At 43.6% G+C, this 17,553-nt stretch overlaps 4 protein-coding genes across 4 annotated transcripts; all 4 read left to right on the top strand.

The window, feature by feature from the left end:
• Positions 1 to 154: 154 nt before the first annotated feature.
• SPPG_05090 (uncharacterized protein) lies at positions 155 to 1,198 on the top strand (the record flags this gene model as incomplete). The annotated part of the gene is made up of 1 exon (XM_016753321.1): positions 155 to 1,198. One exon carries the CDS (start codon positions 155 to 157, stop codon positions 1,196 to 1,198), a length of 1,044 nt encoding a protein of 347 aa, XP_016607749.1.
• Positions 1,199 to 1,722: 524 nt separating this feature from the next.
• On the top strand, positions 1,723 to 3,222 carry SPPG_05089 (uncharacterized protein; the record flags this gene model as incomplete). The annotated part of the gene is made up of 1 exon (XM_016753320.1): positions 1,723 to 3,222. The coding sequence occupies one exon, from the start codon at positions 1,723 to 1,725 to the stop codon at positions 3,220 to 3,222; it is 1,500 nt and encodes a 499-aa protein (XP_016607748.1).
• A 192-nt stretch (positions 3,223 to 3,414) lies between these two features.
• On the top strand, positions 3,415 to 5,578 carry SPPG_05088 (uncharacterized protein; the record flags this gene model as incomplete). Its single annotated transcript, XM_016753319.1, has 2 exons — positions 3,415 to 5,280; positions 5,447 to 5,578. 2 exons carry the CDS (start codon positions 3,415 to 3,417, stop codon positions 5,576 to 5,578), a joined length of 1,998 nt encoding a protein of 665 aa, XP_016607747.1.
• Positions 5,579 to 14,368: 8,790 nt separating this feature from the next.
• SPPG_05087 (uncharacterized protein) lies at positions 14,369 to 17,179 on the top strand (the record flags this gene model as incomplete). Its single annotated transcript, XM_016753318.1, has 1 exon — positions 14,369 to 17,179. The coding sequence occupies one exon, from the start codon at positions 14,369 to 14,371 to the stop codon at positions 17,177 to 17,179; it is 2,811 nt and encodes a 936-aa protein (XP_016607746.1).
• Between the last annotated feature and the right edge of the window lie 374 nt (positions 17,180 to 17,553).

Below are 17,553 nucleotides of genomic sequence, written 5' to 3'. Positions count from 1 at the left end.
CGAGGGGGTACTCAGACCCCCGTGGGAAGGCGTGTCAATCTATAGTCCGATTGGTCAAAGCACATATACGACAAAAAGTCGTAACCTGACCCCAATCAAGATAACTTGTGACTCTAATTCGGTGAGTTTCATTCTGCAAAAACTCATTCTCTCCATGGATGTCTCTGCATACGATAATGCAGGGAACCTGATAACTCCTGGTACAGGTGTTAAAAATACGTACCTTGGCTTAGAATCCATTATTCAATCATTAACCATCAAAGCAGGGGGAGAAACTGTTGTTAACATTCCAAACTATCCTCTTTATCTAGTACAAACGTACCGCAATCTATCCACCGGTAGTAAGAAATTGTTGAGCCAACTTTCCGGATATGGAAACACCAACATCTTTGCAACATCAAGTACCATTTCCATTAATCACCACCCGTTCGTCGGTTTTTGCCATCCATCGAATGACCAGTTCTTCCCTGTGTGGGCCCTTCCAAATCAGGCGTTAGAAATCATTATCACCCTCGCAGACCCGAACACAGTGTTTACAAGCGCCGGTGTAGGTGAGATTCGGGTTTCCAACATTCGGTGTTTGGTCCCTTATATCACTCCTCCTCCGACGACCGTTGTCAACGCGACTCGTGCTATTTCGGACGGTAAATCAATATTCTATGACTATGTGCGCTCAACCCAAACGGAAAATGCATGTAGTGGCGGAAACCGGAACACCTTCTTGCTCCATATGTCTGGCGTTCGCTCTCTCCAGGGTGTGGAGATGTCCTTTATCGATGACGACGTTTTGAATGATACCACAAAAGATAAAGCGTTAATGTATTCGTCCCAGGGACTACGCGAGTGGCGTATGCAAATCGGCCCGAACTTGACCATTCCAAGTGGAATACAAGGCTTCACACATTCACCGAGTGATAATCAAACACTGCTTGTCACACAATTGTCAAATAACAACTTTGACCAATTAGGAGATATGGACATGTCGTTCGCCGACTATGATTCCAAGGCATTCTCATTTGGCTGGTCATTTGCATCAAAGGATGAAGGCAGTAATGCGGCACTCTCATTTACTGGCAGCGATGGTTTGCTTCGTGTGCATACAACTCATGCAACGGCACCTACGCAAAAGGTGCGCATGGTGACGTGTTATTTCGAGAATGTTACACTTTCCATTGGTGCTGTTGTTACCGTGGTTTGATGCCGATGCCGGCATTGGGAAAAGGGATGCACTTATTGCTTACAACAGGAAGGCACAAGAATTGAATGAAAAAGAGGGCTGCTCATACAAACTCAATAATGTAGAGTAGTTCTTGCAAGTTGTTATTTCATGTAAAGCTTAATTATGTTGAAGTGAACAATATAGGTTTACTCGATAGGACCGCCCCTTACCCGTTCCACGAAGTCGTCAGCGTTCTTGTGGAGTTCTTGTAGTTTCTTCAAACCGGTCTCACCATGACTAGAAATCTTTTGACTTTTCTCTCGGACTCCTGCTGAGAAAAGCGGTGACTCTTGTACTTGGCGATTTACGTGCTGCACATGTTTATTCAATGTAGTGGCATGCCGGACTGCTTGATTAGCAAAGTTCCTTGCTTTTGCAACATATGACGGCGCATTGTTCCATAAAACATTGGCTTTTGCTTTTGCTTTCGAAAACCAATTAGGCATATTGATTTTTATAGAAGAGAGGAGATATTATTTTATCAGCTCTACATAAAGGAAATAATGGCGTACTACAGAGCAAATTACTTAAGCGATACTTATGCTATAAGTCCACCAATTCCTAATTTGCAAAAGAGACAAGTTGGGGTCGCTCTAGACTATTCAAAGGTCGATGACCTTGGCCGAGCAAAAGTAGTGTATTCATGGAACAGGAACATTCATGATAAAGATTTAGCAACTAAAGAAAATTACACCGAGCCGAAATATGAGCCACGACTCTCATCTTCTGATGTTCTGAAAATATCTGCCGCACAACAAACAACCCAGGCTTACAAGGACGGTCTTGAATATGTTAAAGCAGAGGAAGATTATCGTAAAAAACAGAAGTATCTTGATTCTATTACCCCCAGTCGTCGAGGGAACGCTCTAACTATTGGAACACAAGCGTCTACATCTGGATTACCAATTCCAGATGAATCAGGAACTGTGTTTCACTATCCGGCATCTGTTACGAGTCAAACAGGTCTAATGTTTCAGGCACCACCGAATGGAAATGAAATTCCGGCACAACCAAGAAATGTAAACTCAAGTCCACTAGAACCTGTTATTTTAACAAGGGAGACGGAAATTAGACGAGATGCATTTGGAAATGACCATGTCAATCATGCGACTGGTGTCGCAGTTCCATTAGATGCGATGACAATGGGCGATGCCTATATTCCACCTATCCCAGGCGGTTTCCCTGGCTCGACTCCACAGGTACATGTGGAATCTCCTCAAATCGATGCCTCAGTGGAAACAATGCCTCGTAGCGCACCAATTCCTCACGATACGGTAATTATGAATGACCATCAAAATCCATCTGATGTGGCAGATGTTTTGGAGAGAAACTCGGTGAATGAACAGTTTATTTCTGTTCCTGCAAGGACACCATTCCATTTCAAAGGTAAAGAACCAGCCGTATTAGCGGGTTCCAAAAGAAAGGCGAATGCGCCTCCACCGATTCCTCGATTGAATAAAAAGAAGCAAAAAACAGGTGATGCAGAGCATGATGTTGTAGAAGGAATAAATCTAGAGCCGGTAACTCCACCAGCAACCCCTCCACCTGTTGCTCCTCCACGTCCCCCAGATGTGCTTTTTGCCGGACGTGCTCCTCACGGAACCAAGCGAAGACAGTATAAACAGCCAGAGGATAAGCAGACGATAAAAAGACGGAGAATCGATGCCGAACATGTAGAGGAGCCTGCTCTAGAGGAAATAGTGTTACAAAATCCTGAAGAAGTCGAGAGGTCTGTACGTGCTTCCCGCAGGAGAAGGGTCAATGTTGATCCAGTCTTAGCACCGATGGCACTTAACCCGCCAACGCTAGTACCATTGACTGCGGACTTGGGAAGCGAAGTACGTCCTCTCACTCGTCTAAGAGGACAACGTGAAGCGGAATATGTTGTACCACCGGTTCCAACACAGGCAACAGTTCATGTCGAACCTACAGTTCGAAGTAGGCAGAGGAAAGGAGCAGAGGATGTCACACTTCCACCGAGGAAGAAACAGAGGATAATGTGAGCCATGATCGGGGACTAACATGTCCAGGACATGATAAATCACATGACAGCGCGGCTCACACGAGGTAACACGAGGCTGATCAGCTTAATTTTTACTTTCTTAAGTTAAATGAGCGGAATAAATTCACGAAACGCATCTGGTTTACGAACAGTAGATAACACTAATCTACTGTCACCGTATGTGACAGGCGAAATGGTTGGCTTCGATGCAGGAGCCAAGATCAAGGGGTTTGCCGTTGGAGAATTCAAAAAAGTATCAAACGAGAATGGTGAGTTAGAAGTCAACTCTTTTGAAACCACCTCTGAATGCTTGCCTTGTACGAATGAACATGGCGTCGTATCCGTTGGATTAAATGTTGACAACGAGAGACTTGAGATTGATGAGGACAGTCGCTTGACCACAATCGATGTAACCGCACATTCTCCTCTTGTCTACTCAAAAGAGGATCATGATATCGAACTTCAGATTGATGATTCATGTTTAACTGTAGAACAAGAAAAACTAAAAGTGATTCCGGACAATTATGAGTTTCCGCTCTACAGGGATTACGAAATACGCACAGTTGGTATTCGTGCAGACGATTCGTTATCCATTACTGAAAATGGCTTATCAGTAAACTTTCCACCACCTCCGCCTTTAGAAACGCTCAAGAAACCATTGTATCGGGATAATGGCCTTGGAATCAAACTTCATAAAAGTCTAAAGGTGAACAATGAAGACGAATTGGAAACCAATACTAGTCAACTGTTTAAGGCGTTCGGGGCGATAAGAACATCGTCTGGAGCAGACTCAATCTTAGATATCGGAAGCAGTTGGCTCGATTTTGGCTTCTCATCTCTCAGTGAACTAACAGACGCTCTGGGGGAAGTGGACATGACAGCGATTAGATTGATGACTGACACCTCTACATTCACGCAAGCCGGCTCTCGATTATCCCTGAAATCACCCGGATATGAACAAATCATGTATGGGAACCTTACTTATGGCTACTCGGGAAGTTCTTCATTCACCTATTCGTCCACGCTTCAAGAGTTGCGTGTACCCAATGTAAAGTTAAGCGCAACATTACCTGCTATTGGAGGAGGCTCTTATGCAGTGAGTAAAGATTACATGGCCAATTTTTACCAAGGCAGCCAAACCGGGGCCATTGCTGTCGGACCAGAGTTTAGTGGACGACGTGAAATCGGGGTGCTCGTTGATAACCAAACAGTTCGGATTGTAGGAAACCAGTTAACAGGTGGCTACATTTTTCAGGACTTTAATGGCGTCTCCATTAGACCGGGAACGACCAATGATGTGGTGCTCTCTCTCAAATGCGAGGCTGGCAGTTGTCTCCAAATGGTCAAAGCAGATACCATTAAAGACGTACTGACTTGTAGCAATGGTATCGAGAGAGTACAGAATGACCTTCAACTCGATCTAAAAGTTGATGCCAACTCTGGCTTAATGATGCTCAGCCGCGGGACCATAGGCGATACGTTTACCGCCTCCAATGGTATCCAAAGGGTGCAAAATGATTTCAGGTTATCTCTCACAGCCCAACAGCCCGATTTAACTCTCAACAACGGTGTTCTCAGTTCGAACATCGCTGCGGGAATTGGACTCCAGAAGAATGGTGCCATTCTGTCAACCAACCTCCGAGGTATCAATGGTGTGCAAGTTAGTGGCGATCTGATTTCATGTTCGCTTTCAGGAAGTGATACGATTCTTCGAGTAGGCGATACCTTAAGAGGTAATTATGTTGGCTCGACCAATTCATACGGAAGTGTGGTCGTTGTTGGTAATACCATTCAGTACAACATGATTCCTCCACAATTCGTAAGTAACAGCCCAAATCTCCTCATATCCGGCAGTTATCCTTTGTACAATTTCACTCTCATTGACCCTACGCCGTTATCGAAACAAAGGGATACCGATAATACGGAACAGTCTGACGCCGCAGAAATCTTAAAAACTGATGTCCCTGGTGGGAATGTTGTTGTTCTTAGTGGGGCCACACCGCTGACTACTATTCCATTTCCTGCGATGGTATCTCCACCACTGACGATTCCCATGGCTGTAAACTCCATCCTCCCAATCGTCTCAACGTTTCCTTGGGGAATGATTTTCGGTGGTCAGAGGGAACGTAAGGTTCAACGAGATGCGGAAGGCCAACCTATACTCGATGGAGATGGAAATCCAGTTTACGAACCAGTCGACCCTGTTACCTTCATGCCGCCTTTAGAGCCTGGAAGCAATGTGGCAATTGCTTCAGACCCGATTGGAGGCTGTACTCGATTACTATTTGATGTACCGAGTTGCTATCGCACCATCAAATATGAATACCCCCAAGCCGCGATCAACCTCTCGATGTTAAGGGATTATGATACCGAAGTCATCAAACCTTGGGTTGGAAGCCAGATAACGGCATTAACTTCGAATAATATTACTTTTGGAGGTAATGTTTCAGGCAAAGTGATAACAGGCACACGTCTGCAAACTACAGCCTCTGCAACAGGACAATCATCGGTGTTTATTTCAAGTAATTTTGACGGCTCAAAATCAACATGGCTTGGGGTTGATGGGGCAGGGTTTCTTGGTTTTAACCCATCCGCCTCTACATGGCTGGGTGCTCAGGATTCACCAATGTTTATCTATCCAAGAACATCTAGCACGCCTACTCTAGGTCTAAGAGTGGACACTAATGGTTCATGCCTTGTTGGCGGTGACCTAACCGTCGGAGGAGCCAATTCTGTTAGCGGTCTACGGTCACTAGTTGTAACCAATACTAATACAGGGACGAATGCTTGTTCAATTCTTTATCTAACGGCCTCTGGAGGTAATGGAGTGATGTTTTTGAACGGAAACAATAGGAGTGTGGATGGAGGCGTTAACACAATGACGTTGAGAAACGATATTGGTAACCTTCGGCTTCAAGCACAGACCGCTAGAGGACTGACAATACTCGCGAACACTGGAATCGTTACACTGGATGCAACAAATGATGCATCCTCTACAACGACAGGTGCATTACAGGTTGCCGGTGGATTAGGAGTCCAAGGCACAGTGTACATGGGAAAATATGCTATTATATCTACTACAGCGGCTGCCGCCTTTCAAATAAACAATGCATCATTCGGATATACAGCAACAGCAGGTCAATGGGTAACAAATTCAGTTGCTGGAGACTACATCATTCGAGCCTCCGCTAGTAATTTGCGTATTGGTACAAATAATGCAACGGCTTCGAATCTGGATATTCTCTCATCTGGGAATGTTATTATCAATACGACAACTGATGCTACTTCCTCAACATCCGGCTCGTTCCAGGTGAAAGGTGGAGTTGGCATCGCTAAATCACTGTACGTTGGAGGGGATGTATACACAAATGGAGTGAAATTGGCTACTGAAAGTTCTCTAACAACATCCATTGCTACGAAGCAAAATGCCAGTCCTTTACTCGATGCAATCAGTGGTTTAACAACGACACCGAATTCCTTCGTCATGGGAACTGCTGGGGGCTTTACAGTATCACCTGTCTCTACAATTCTAGGGGGATTCCAACCTCTTCTTACTACATCGTCTGCATTGAATGTTAATTCTCTAACAACGAGTGGTGGAATATTTGTCCAAGGCACCTCAGATATAGTGTTTCGAGTAGATAATGTAGGCAATGGACTCTTGACAGGTGGCTTACTTGTTGAACATGATCTAAATGTTGAAGGACTGATCATTCAAAATGGAGTCGAAGTGGCTACGCAACAATGGAGTGTCGCTACAATGACCGGCATGACAAGTCCTCTTAGTCAATCCTTGACTTCGCTTCAAACACTTGTTCAGAATAACAAGGCCTCCGCAGATACAGCACTTGCTACTAAACAAAGTGCGTCTGCGTTACTCGATTCTATCAGCGGTTTAACGCCGGCGGCTAACACTTTCATCATGGGAACACCCACAGGGTTCTCAGTTGTTCCTACATCGAATATACTTTCCTCATATCAACCTCTTATTACCTCATCGACTGCGCTATCATTTAACAGTGCCACTGTTGGCGGGGGTATAACCATTCAAAATGGCACAGCATCTACAACATTGTCCTTAGTAAATACTGGGAGTAATGTTACATGGGGCATGAGAGTTGCCGGAAGCACAGGAGACGGAACATTATCAGCAGGCGGATTCGGTCTAAATAGTTCTTATAACAATACAGGCTTCGTTCTGAGAGTTTCCAATACAGGCGTAACACAGATACCAAACACAACCGATTCAACTAGTATGACAACAGGTGCTTTCCAGGTATCAGGTGGAGTCGGCATAGGAAAAACTCTAACCCTAGGAGCAGGTGGAGGAGGATTGCAGCCGGCTGCCATAGTCATCAATGCGCCTTCAAGTGCCACAGCGTCTACGGCCGTTCTGATTAGTAACAATGCTGCTTCGAGTAATTCTTGGGGTATATACCACGCTGCAACTAATGGAACAGGTATACTTACCAATGGGAGCCTCGGGTTTTATAACTATGGAACTAGCGCCCATCAATTCATCCTCAAAGCCAATGGAACCATTGCAATCACTTCGACTACAGACTCATCGTCGACTATAACGGGCGCATTGCAGGTATCAGGAGGTTTAGGTGTCGCTAAAATGCTGTACATCGGTGGAGACATTTTCTCCAATAATCTCAAACTTGCAACCGAGAGTTATGTAGGGATGGCCATTGCTAATAAACAGGCATCGAGTCCACTATTATCGTCTATAAGTGGTCTTGCATTATCAGCGAATTCATTTATTGTTGGGAGTTCTGCTACATCATTCTCGGTGAAAACTCCTGAAGAGGTGAAGACAATATTAGGCATTACCAATGTCGACATCTCAGGGAAGCAAAATGCAAGTCCTTTACTCGATTCCCTTGCATCGATGAGTCCAATGTCGAACATGTTTGTCATGGGAGATGATGTCCAAGGATTTACCCTTGTGAATGATATTTCCATTCGAAGTATTTTAAACATTGTCGACTATGCCCCCAGCATATCAGCACTGCAAACATCGAAACAAGATGTTATAACATCTTCTAGTAATCTGTCGGCAAATACAATTCTTGCTAATGATACATCCGAGGCAACAACCATATCAAGTGGTGCTCTACAGGTTAAAGGAGGAATAGGGGTTTCTAAAAGTATCTTCTCAGGTGGAAACATTACAGGAAAAGTTCTCATAGCCGCCTCTACAGGTGGATATTTCAAGTTGAGAAGTGACACTCCCTCTACGAAAGGTGACTACACTATCTCCTACAACAACTCCGGAGATGCCCTTCACATCCACCTCACCAGCTCGTCTGATAGCATAGACCAACGTCATTATGAATTCGGTCATTATTCCAGTGATACCTTTGGAACATGGAATAGCCGATTCTCAGTTAACACCTACACCGGAGACCTCATCTCATCCAGTAATCTAACTATTGGTTCGCCACTTAATGGGCTACGGGCTATTATTCTTAAAAACGTCGACTCTGGTAGCAATAGTTGTGCCATCCAATACTTCCAGAATGCAGCAGGTTCTGCTGTTATGTTTTTGAACGGAAACAATAGGAGTGTGGACGGAGGCGCCTCGATGTTTATGGTGAGGAATGATGCAGGTTCAGTGCGACTGCAAGCACAGGGAGCAAAGGGTATTACTATCACATTGTCGACAGGAAATGTTGTCGTTGAAAGCACCACTCCAGCTTTATCGAGTACAACTGGTGCTCTGGTTGTCAATGGAGGAGTTGCGGTTAATGCACATGTTGTTGCAGGAGGGAATCTGTATTCGAACGGTGCTGTCTATAGCAATGGTCAGGTTTGTGCTACTCAACCATGGGTTGCCAGTCAAACATTTCTAAGAAATGTTCAAGTTATCAAACTTTTGACTAAAGACATGTGGCAATCCAACAATGCCTCAAAGGTCTTCTATGTTTCAACACCTGGCAAGGTACTTATGGAGTGGACGCTCAACCTCCATGGCACAGCAAATTCAAATGGTACTTTGTCAATATTTCTCGGCCAAAGCGCTGGGTCGATGCCTCTCGTGTACTCGAGCGACTTTAACTTTAATTCGGGGGTCAATCGTACAATCACTGCCGCATTCATTGTTACAGGGATGGCCGATAACGTTGCTTACTTCACAAATTTTAGTATCAATCAGGCTGCTCCCGATAATACCACAGACGTTACCCTCATCAAAATCACTGAACTCGGCCCTTAAAAACCTTTAGCACTGGAACGGAGTTCAACAGTGCGCTGTTATTAAAAAAAGTAAAGCTATGTAAATTTACAATGCAACGTGTTGATATAGATTATCATTCGGTATTCAATATCAGGGATGCCGTCAAAGGCGACATGGATAAGTTTTGGAGATATTGCGAGAGCATGTTGACCGGTAGTGATAAGGCAAAAATCATACTGTATCTTAAAAAAAATCAAGAGAACCAACCGATTTTTGATAAAATCATGTCAATTGTCCACCTGAGCAAATTGGATCATTTATGCTTCAACCGTACCGGTTATCTGGCAATTTTGAATGATTGCATATTACTAGGGCATGAACATAATGAAAAACTGTTCATTTTGGAGATGCGGAAAGAAACCGCTTGATCGGCCCGCGCACCGATTTCGACGTTAACATGTCCGAGACATGTTAATGGGTTTTGCCCCGGTGATACATGTTTTTAAAGCTGATTCTTATTGATAAGATGGATCAAAGGAAGAACTACTGGAAAGAGATCACACCAGAGGATGAGCGGCGTTTAAGGCAGCTCTACTATAGAGAGCATGCGTACATGGGCCGAGACAGGCTCTGGGCACTCTACAAAGCAAAGTATCCTGAGAGCAATATCTCCCAACGGACACTATTAGCATGGTTGAAAGAGCAACCGATCTGGCAACGCTGGTCTCGACCATTGACAAACAAGGGTGGCATCCGTCCTATATTATCAAGTAGCCCAGGACAACTTCAACTCGATCTTTTTTCAATGATTAGCGTCCCATACAATGGCTATAAATATGTAGCAGTTGCGGTTGATATTTTAACTAAACGCGTTTACGCTAAAGCCTTGAAAGATACACGGCAACAAAGTGTCGTTAACTTTTTACAAAACCTCATTGAGGATGGTGTCGAAATCCATGGTATTCAAAGCGACAATGGAAACGAGTTTCAAGGTATCACTTCACAGTATGCAGAAACACATGGCATAGAATGGAGGTATTCGAAGGCCGGCTCACCTCAAACAAATGGACAGGTCGAAAGGATGAATGGCACCATAAAGCGAGCGTTGTTCATGGGGATGCGCTTGGGAAACAGAGATTGGGTGACCATGTTACCGCAGATTGTGGAGAACATAAATTCTACCGTAAGTTTCGGTTCTGGGAAGAAACTCCGTACTGTGCAACAGATGGAGGCAGACATCCAAGGAGCGGCTCAAGCCCAACGTGCGCTGCGCACGAAAGGAAGAGGGGTGAAAGTATTACCTCCATTCAGTGTGGGCGATGTTGTAAGAAAGTATATATCAGGACAGGGGACAGATATAAAACGCCGGGCCAAGCTCGGTTACTTTTCAGAAGAGAAGTATGAAATAACAGCCGTTGTTCCAAATCCCCACCCCAATTACATGGGCAGTTATAAAATTAAGCCTGTGAGCCGCCTTGCGGCGACTCAGCACGCTCGAAGGAGTGCTGTCAATTCTGATCATCCGCTGCCAGGAGTGTATCCCGCTTGGCAATTGCGTTTGGTTCCAAAAGAGGATGATGGACAAACTCCACAAGTTGAGCCTGAAATTGAAGGGGATGAAGAGGAAGTACCAGAAGGTGAGTATGAAGTGGAAGCATTGCTTGATAAGCGGACACGTCGAGTCGGTTCAAGACAAGTAGTTGAATACCTCGTCTTATGGAGAGGATATGACCGTGACCAGGCTACATGGGAGCCAAGAAGTGAACTTATGCGTGGGGCGAGGGACAGTGTGAATGATTTTGAGAACAGTCATTAATTTGCATTAAATGATTTGAACAAATTGTAATAGCGTTGATGGACTTCGTATGTGTGACCCATTCTGTGCTCGATTGATTTTTGGTACGCATGGTCTCCATTGTCTTTTTCAGAAAGATAAATGCCCATTGAAATTCGAACTCGTCTCTGAGTTACACGCTTTTTAAAGATTCGTTCCATAGCGTTAGCAAATTCGTCACTACACCAGGCATCGGTGGGGATACTTCCATCAGGTTTCAGGAACAGACGCGTTTGCTCATTGGCCTTTCTAACATTTGCTAACATGTTAACGTATGGTTGAATGGTGTCTCCCATCTGAATAAGGACATTCTTTTCACCAGTCTTATTGCATTTTCGGATGAAGACAGTTTTCCCTTCATTGTTCACCGTAACATTAGCGTCTTCGCTGATCATCGCTTTGAAAATATCATTACAACGAATCTTATCAGCGTCCAGGTTCATCCCAAGCGCGATTAGAAATTGATGCTCCACTATATTTTGTTCATTAATGAATGTGAGAGCCACTTTCAATCCTGCTAAGAGTTCGCTGTAAGGGACATAATTTGCGAAATCTTCCTGGGTCATCTCTTGGGATGCAGCCTGAGTTTTGAATTGTTTGACTTTTTCATATGTCACATTCTTGAAGTGAGAGTGGAATGTGTCCGTAAAATGACCATCAAGGTCGTCCATTGCATCCTCTGCTAGATGAAGGATCATTGCCTTTTCCCCCTTTTTAGCATTACGACATAGTTTCGATACGAGTTTGATATAGTTGCTCTTCGTATTGTCATTCGGCCATTTTTCCTTAATCGTCGAAATAAGTATCTGAGGCGTTTCGAATAATGAAAGAAGATTATGGCTTTTGAGTTGGTTTAGGCGCGACTTGTCATTTTTCGTGGTTTTTGCAGACTGGTTGATCCTGTTAAGGATGTTACATAGAGTATCATAGAGAGCAGATTCGGTATTGTGTTGTTCCATTTTCAGGGCTGATTTGTATTCTAAAGGATATAAGCCGGTTTATCACTTAATATAAGAAATTTATTTCATCTTTATTGATAGTCTGTCTGTTGTATCTGTAGTTTCATGTTGTATGCGTAGCTTCATGTTGTATCCGTAGTTTCATGTTGTATCCGTAGTTTCATGTTGTATGCGTAGCTCAAAGGCGAAGCTATAGATAGATTCGCACTTACTCAGGTTTATATAAAGATTGACAGAAGTAAATGTCTAATAAAATCTCTCTTTTTCTAAAATCTCGATGCCTACTGCTCAGCAGATATATCACATGGGCAGAGCCCACTTCAACAGACTGAATGACGATGAGAAGTGGAACTATCTCACTTCCTGTCGCCTGATCGCACGAACTCGTGGAATGACCATCAGGGGACTATATAGTGCTATGCGCTGGGCTCTAGATGAAAACAGACCTCCTATGGAAGAGCTGCATTTGCATGAACCGGATCTGAGAGTACGGGTTGAAGAACTTGCTCAAAGGCTTCGGGAAGAAAACAGGACATTTGCAGGGGCAGAGTTGAAATGTTTGATATGCTACGAAAGCTACAATGATGCGAATAACATTCCCATCATCTTTGAGTGTGGACATCATATGTGTGCACGTTGTTTCGTCGATTACTACAACTCAAACCAAGAAAATAGTCGTAGATGTCCTATGTGTAGACATCCTTTGACAAACTTTACTTTGATGTATCTGTGATTTATATCAATTTTAAAAGCTGTGAAGCCTTGCGGCGCAGCTCGATGTGCTCGAAGGAGCTGTGGTGGTACTTTCTTATTGTTCGGTCAGTACCATGACCTGTGCTTTCTTTTGGGTGAGTCGCCGCCTTTGCGGCGGCTCAGCGCTGTCTGAGAAAGCCTAAAGAACAGTCTGAATCAACCAGATTTAAAAACAATAACTATGATATTCGTCGGTCGGTCTTGTTACTCGCCAGGCAGTTTAGTCTCGTGCCGAGGAGAATGCACGTGATTTATCATGTTCCGGACATGTTTACTGATCATAATCTCGTTTACAGCGCTCACAGCGCTCCTTCGAGCGCGCTGAGTCGCCGCCTTGCGGCGGCTCACACGGCTAGCGCGTCATCTGATGTGGGATTTCTGTTCTTGCAATAACATTCAAATTCGTCTTCCAAGATTTCCAATGCATCGCGCAGGTTTTCTTTCTGTTGGTATCTTTCCTGATAGACCAGGCGTTGTTTATAACCATCTGTCCAATTAATCAATTCTGTCAAGCCATAACAAGTTATGGCGACTACAACAAAAAGTGTCACAAGAACATTGGTCAATCCGGATGTACTACAGAACATGGCTATTCCTTATAAAAATAAAAAAAAAATGCGGCATATATTGCGTTGAGCCATTTAAAAGTATCTCATATACCCAAGTTCCTTTAATTCGAACTTAACTCGCTCGATTTCTTGGTGAATGGCGAGGCGTTTCTCAGTTGTCCTTGCCTCCTTCCATAAATCATTCAGCCAACGTAGCCTTTTTTTCAGTGTTTCGACTTTCGTTTCGGGAGTTGTTAAATCCATTGATATGTTAACACAGTGGTTCAAAAAAATTTAGAGTGAGTTCGTTCATACTTAAACACTTTCAGATCAAGTCTAAAAAATGGAAACTAGCATAGCAAAACGTCAATGTAAAAAATGTGGCAGAGAGTATGATAAGGTTCCTTGTCAACGGAGACCTCTTTGTCTCCAATGCTACCTTGAAGAGCGGAGTAAGCGGATGAGGGAGAGTTTGATTGAGGATTATAAGGATGATCGAACTTAGTTCTGCTTTGGAACCTTCGAGACTCTCAAAGGTATGATTGCACGGGGATACAGTTCTCCATTCATTTTTGCGGCCTTTCTCATAGTCATCTCTGAGATATCCATCATCTTTGACAACTGCCGCAATGATGGAGCGTGGAATGTCTGGGTAATCCCGTACTTTTCGAATATCCCAGTGTAATCAAATTTTGAGTGTGGCATTTTCGTTGTATATTATTGATGTACCAAAATCGTGCTTGTTTAAATAAACGCATTTTACATCGGCGACCGATGTTGCCTAAATAGCTCCGATGTGCATTCAAATGCTTATATAAAGATTGGTACGAAATGGTTAGTTCACAAAAAAACCCGGAAGTAAAATAACCAATATGCAAACTCAATCCAGCAAGAAAGCGCCTAAAGTCATTGCGATTCGCAAAAATATACCTTTGTTAATTGTTGAAGATGCGAAAGAAGAAATTTTTGTTGTTGACGCCGATGGTACATTCACTCCCCAGAAGCACAAGAAGGGAGTTGAAACCAAGGCGCCACCATCCTTACCTGATAAAAAGAAAATTAAAACCGAAAAGCAAACGAACGAGAACATCGAGGATAATAACGAAGTTGGTCACGACCCTCTGCTCTTTCCTGTTGATAACAGTGATATACCCACGGTCACTCAATCTGCACAAATGCAACTGCCCATCGAAAAGTTTGAATTCGTGTCGGATGCTAGATTGAGGGAAATCTTGAACTCTCCCTACGTATCTGAAGAATACAAAAGATTTTTCCGCTCATTCAAAAAACGACGGGTTGGCCCCAACGACTACCATGTGGAGTATAACTTTTCAGAGAATAACCGTGATTTACGCATCGGACGTTTATATGCACAATGTCGTTGCTTCCATTTGAACAATGACGACGGTGAAAAGGTAAACCCTAGTTCACTTCAAGGGACCCCTGCTCGTACCTTCCCTTTCCGTGCTTACCTTTGCGGACACGAGTACCATGATCTTGATATGGTTAATGCTCAATTCACTGTATTAAGGGAACTAAGCAAATCAAATAACCTATTCTGCCCCCACTTGGATGATTACGTTGAAAATCGTGACACATTATTGAGTGAATGGAAGATGAACAAACAAGACATGATAGCAATTGTTAACTGTGAAAAAAAGGCCACCAATTTCAACAAGCAAGTCGCTGCCATTCACTCCTTCGTATACCAAAAACTGGTGCCGCTTCTCCAAAAACAGTTTCCTGATATTTGGCTGAGGACTTCACGTAAGAAGCAGAATCGTGCTGGGTCGTTCCTTAGCCTCGTTTACCACACCGTCGAAAATTGTATCATGTGGTCGATGCACGAGTTTTTCACCGATATCCAATATTCTGTGGATGTGTTGATTTATGATGGAATTCAGGTCAGACGCAAGCCTGGAACTGATAGATTGTTTGACGTCAACCTCTTGCATGAATGCGAACAATATATCTTGGCAGAAACCGGTTACTCCATCCGATTGTCCGAGAAGCCCATGGAATTTTCTCAGAGTTTCCTCGACCAATTCCATCTAACTGTTCCGCCTGAAGTGAATGAAGAACCTATTGCCGAACAGCCGAAGAAGAGAAAGAGAGACGCCAGGGAAGAATTGGATATTGATGAGTTGCGTCGCCTTCCGCAATGGAAAAGGTTTGATTTTCGGCGAGTGTTGGTTCCCACCCACAAGAACACCGCTGAATGGTTTGTGGAGATCAAGAAAGACACTATCTTCAAGCATTCCAGCGGAATCTGCTTTATCCTTGGAAAAGACAATATCTGGTATAAGCAAGAAAACATTGCAGATAGCGATGTTAATCTTCAAGTCGCCGATACCCTTATTGCCGACTTTCAGAGACTCATCCAGGATGCCGATGATGATGGTCAAGAGACCAATGTTTCATTGCTCCAAGACCTCTTGGCATCATTCCGTCGCGATATTGAAATGAACAACTTTTCAGTGCAAGTGGCCAAAAATGTTGACCGTTTGCAACCGAGAAACGATAAATGCATCGACCTCTTCCTTTCCAAACCAGAACTATTTGCCTTCACAGATGGCGTATATGAACTGAACACAGGTACGTTTCGAGATATTCGACCCGATGATTACATCCTTTTCACCTGTGGTTATCCATATCCGAGAAAAACCAACCCAGAGATACGCGAACATATTCTCTCTTTCTATGAAAGCATCTTTCCCTCTCGTGACCTGGTAAACTATCGCTTCCACATAGTGTGTCGCTGCCTCTATGGTAAAATTGTGGACGAAATCTTCATGGTGTTGAAGGGGGGAGGTCGCAATGGAAAAGGTACAGAAAATACTTTGATTGACCAGGCATTTGGGGGATACTATTATGCGGTTGACAAGAAGAATTTAACGATGGAAAGTGCAACCGTTGATGCTCCCAACGCTCAGTTGTACAACTGTTTTGGCAAGAGGTACTTATCCACTTCCGAGACTAGTCCTGGTGACTATTTTATAGCAGAAATCATTAAACGCTGGTCGTCCGGTGATGACCGACAAACGGTCCGGTCATTGCATGGAAAACCCATATCATTTCCCATCACTGGTCTCCTTAATGTTCAAACGAACGAGGACATCAAGTTTGACAAAGTGGAGCGTGCCCTTGCAATGCACGCTCGGGTGCAGGAATATCCATTCTGCTTCGATGATGCTGATGAAGATAATAAGGAGGAAGGAGATGAAGATGAAGGAGATGAAGTCGCGGATGACGAAACGGAGGACAGCCCAACTTCGAGAAAAATCATAGATAGGTCACTTAAGCGGTTGTTCTCCTCACCCGCCTACAGGGACGAATTCATCTTAATGCTTTTCGAATATTATACCACTTTCTTTGGGATACCATCGGCGTTCGAAATAGAAACCCCTCCTGCTGTGATGGAATTTACACAGAGGAACCTGATGAACAGTCTAAGCGCCGCAAAATGGCTGGAGAAGACGTACATGCTGGTAGATTACCAAACGGATATGAAGAACAATCGAGTTGAAAAAAAGGAATTGTACAAACATTACTACATACAATTCTTCGGGAGCACCAAAGAACCACTTAGTGCAAATCAATTTCACAAGGAACTTAGTTCAGTTCTGAAGGAAAAGAAAATCAAGGGAACTCGCTTTTACATAGGAATCCGATTGCGTGAGTGAAAAGAGAGGGACTATATAATTGATTGTTTTTAGGGGGGCGTGGGGGGCATGTGGGGGGCATGTGGGGGGCCTGTTTTTTTTTACTCGATGTATGAAGAGAGCTATGAAAAAAGAGAGAATATATGGAGTAGATATATGTAGTATAATTCATTGTTTTTTAGGGGGGGCTTGGGGGGCCTGTTTTTTCGAAAGTAGATTGTTTGGAATGAAAAAAGCAGAGTAAAAAACAACAAACACATTATTCCTATTTTTACTTTAGTAGAACATCTCTGTAGACCCCAAATGTCCAAAAAACAGGCCCCCCAGGCCCCCCTTTTTATCACTCGATAAGTTGACTCGACGGGGATTAGCTGCTAAATCATATATGGAGAGGC

Source organism: Spizellomyces punctatus, assembly GCF_000182565.1.
Source record: "Spizellomyces punctatus DAOM BR117 chromosome Unknown supercont1.8, whole genome shotgun sequence".
NCBI lineage: Eukaryota > Fungi > Chytridiomycota > Chytridiomycetes > Spizellomycetales > Spizellomycetaceae > Spizellomyces > Spizellomyces punctatus.
Note: the sequence above shows the minus strand (reverse complement) of the source record. Positions and strands in the feature narration are given on the sequence as shown.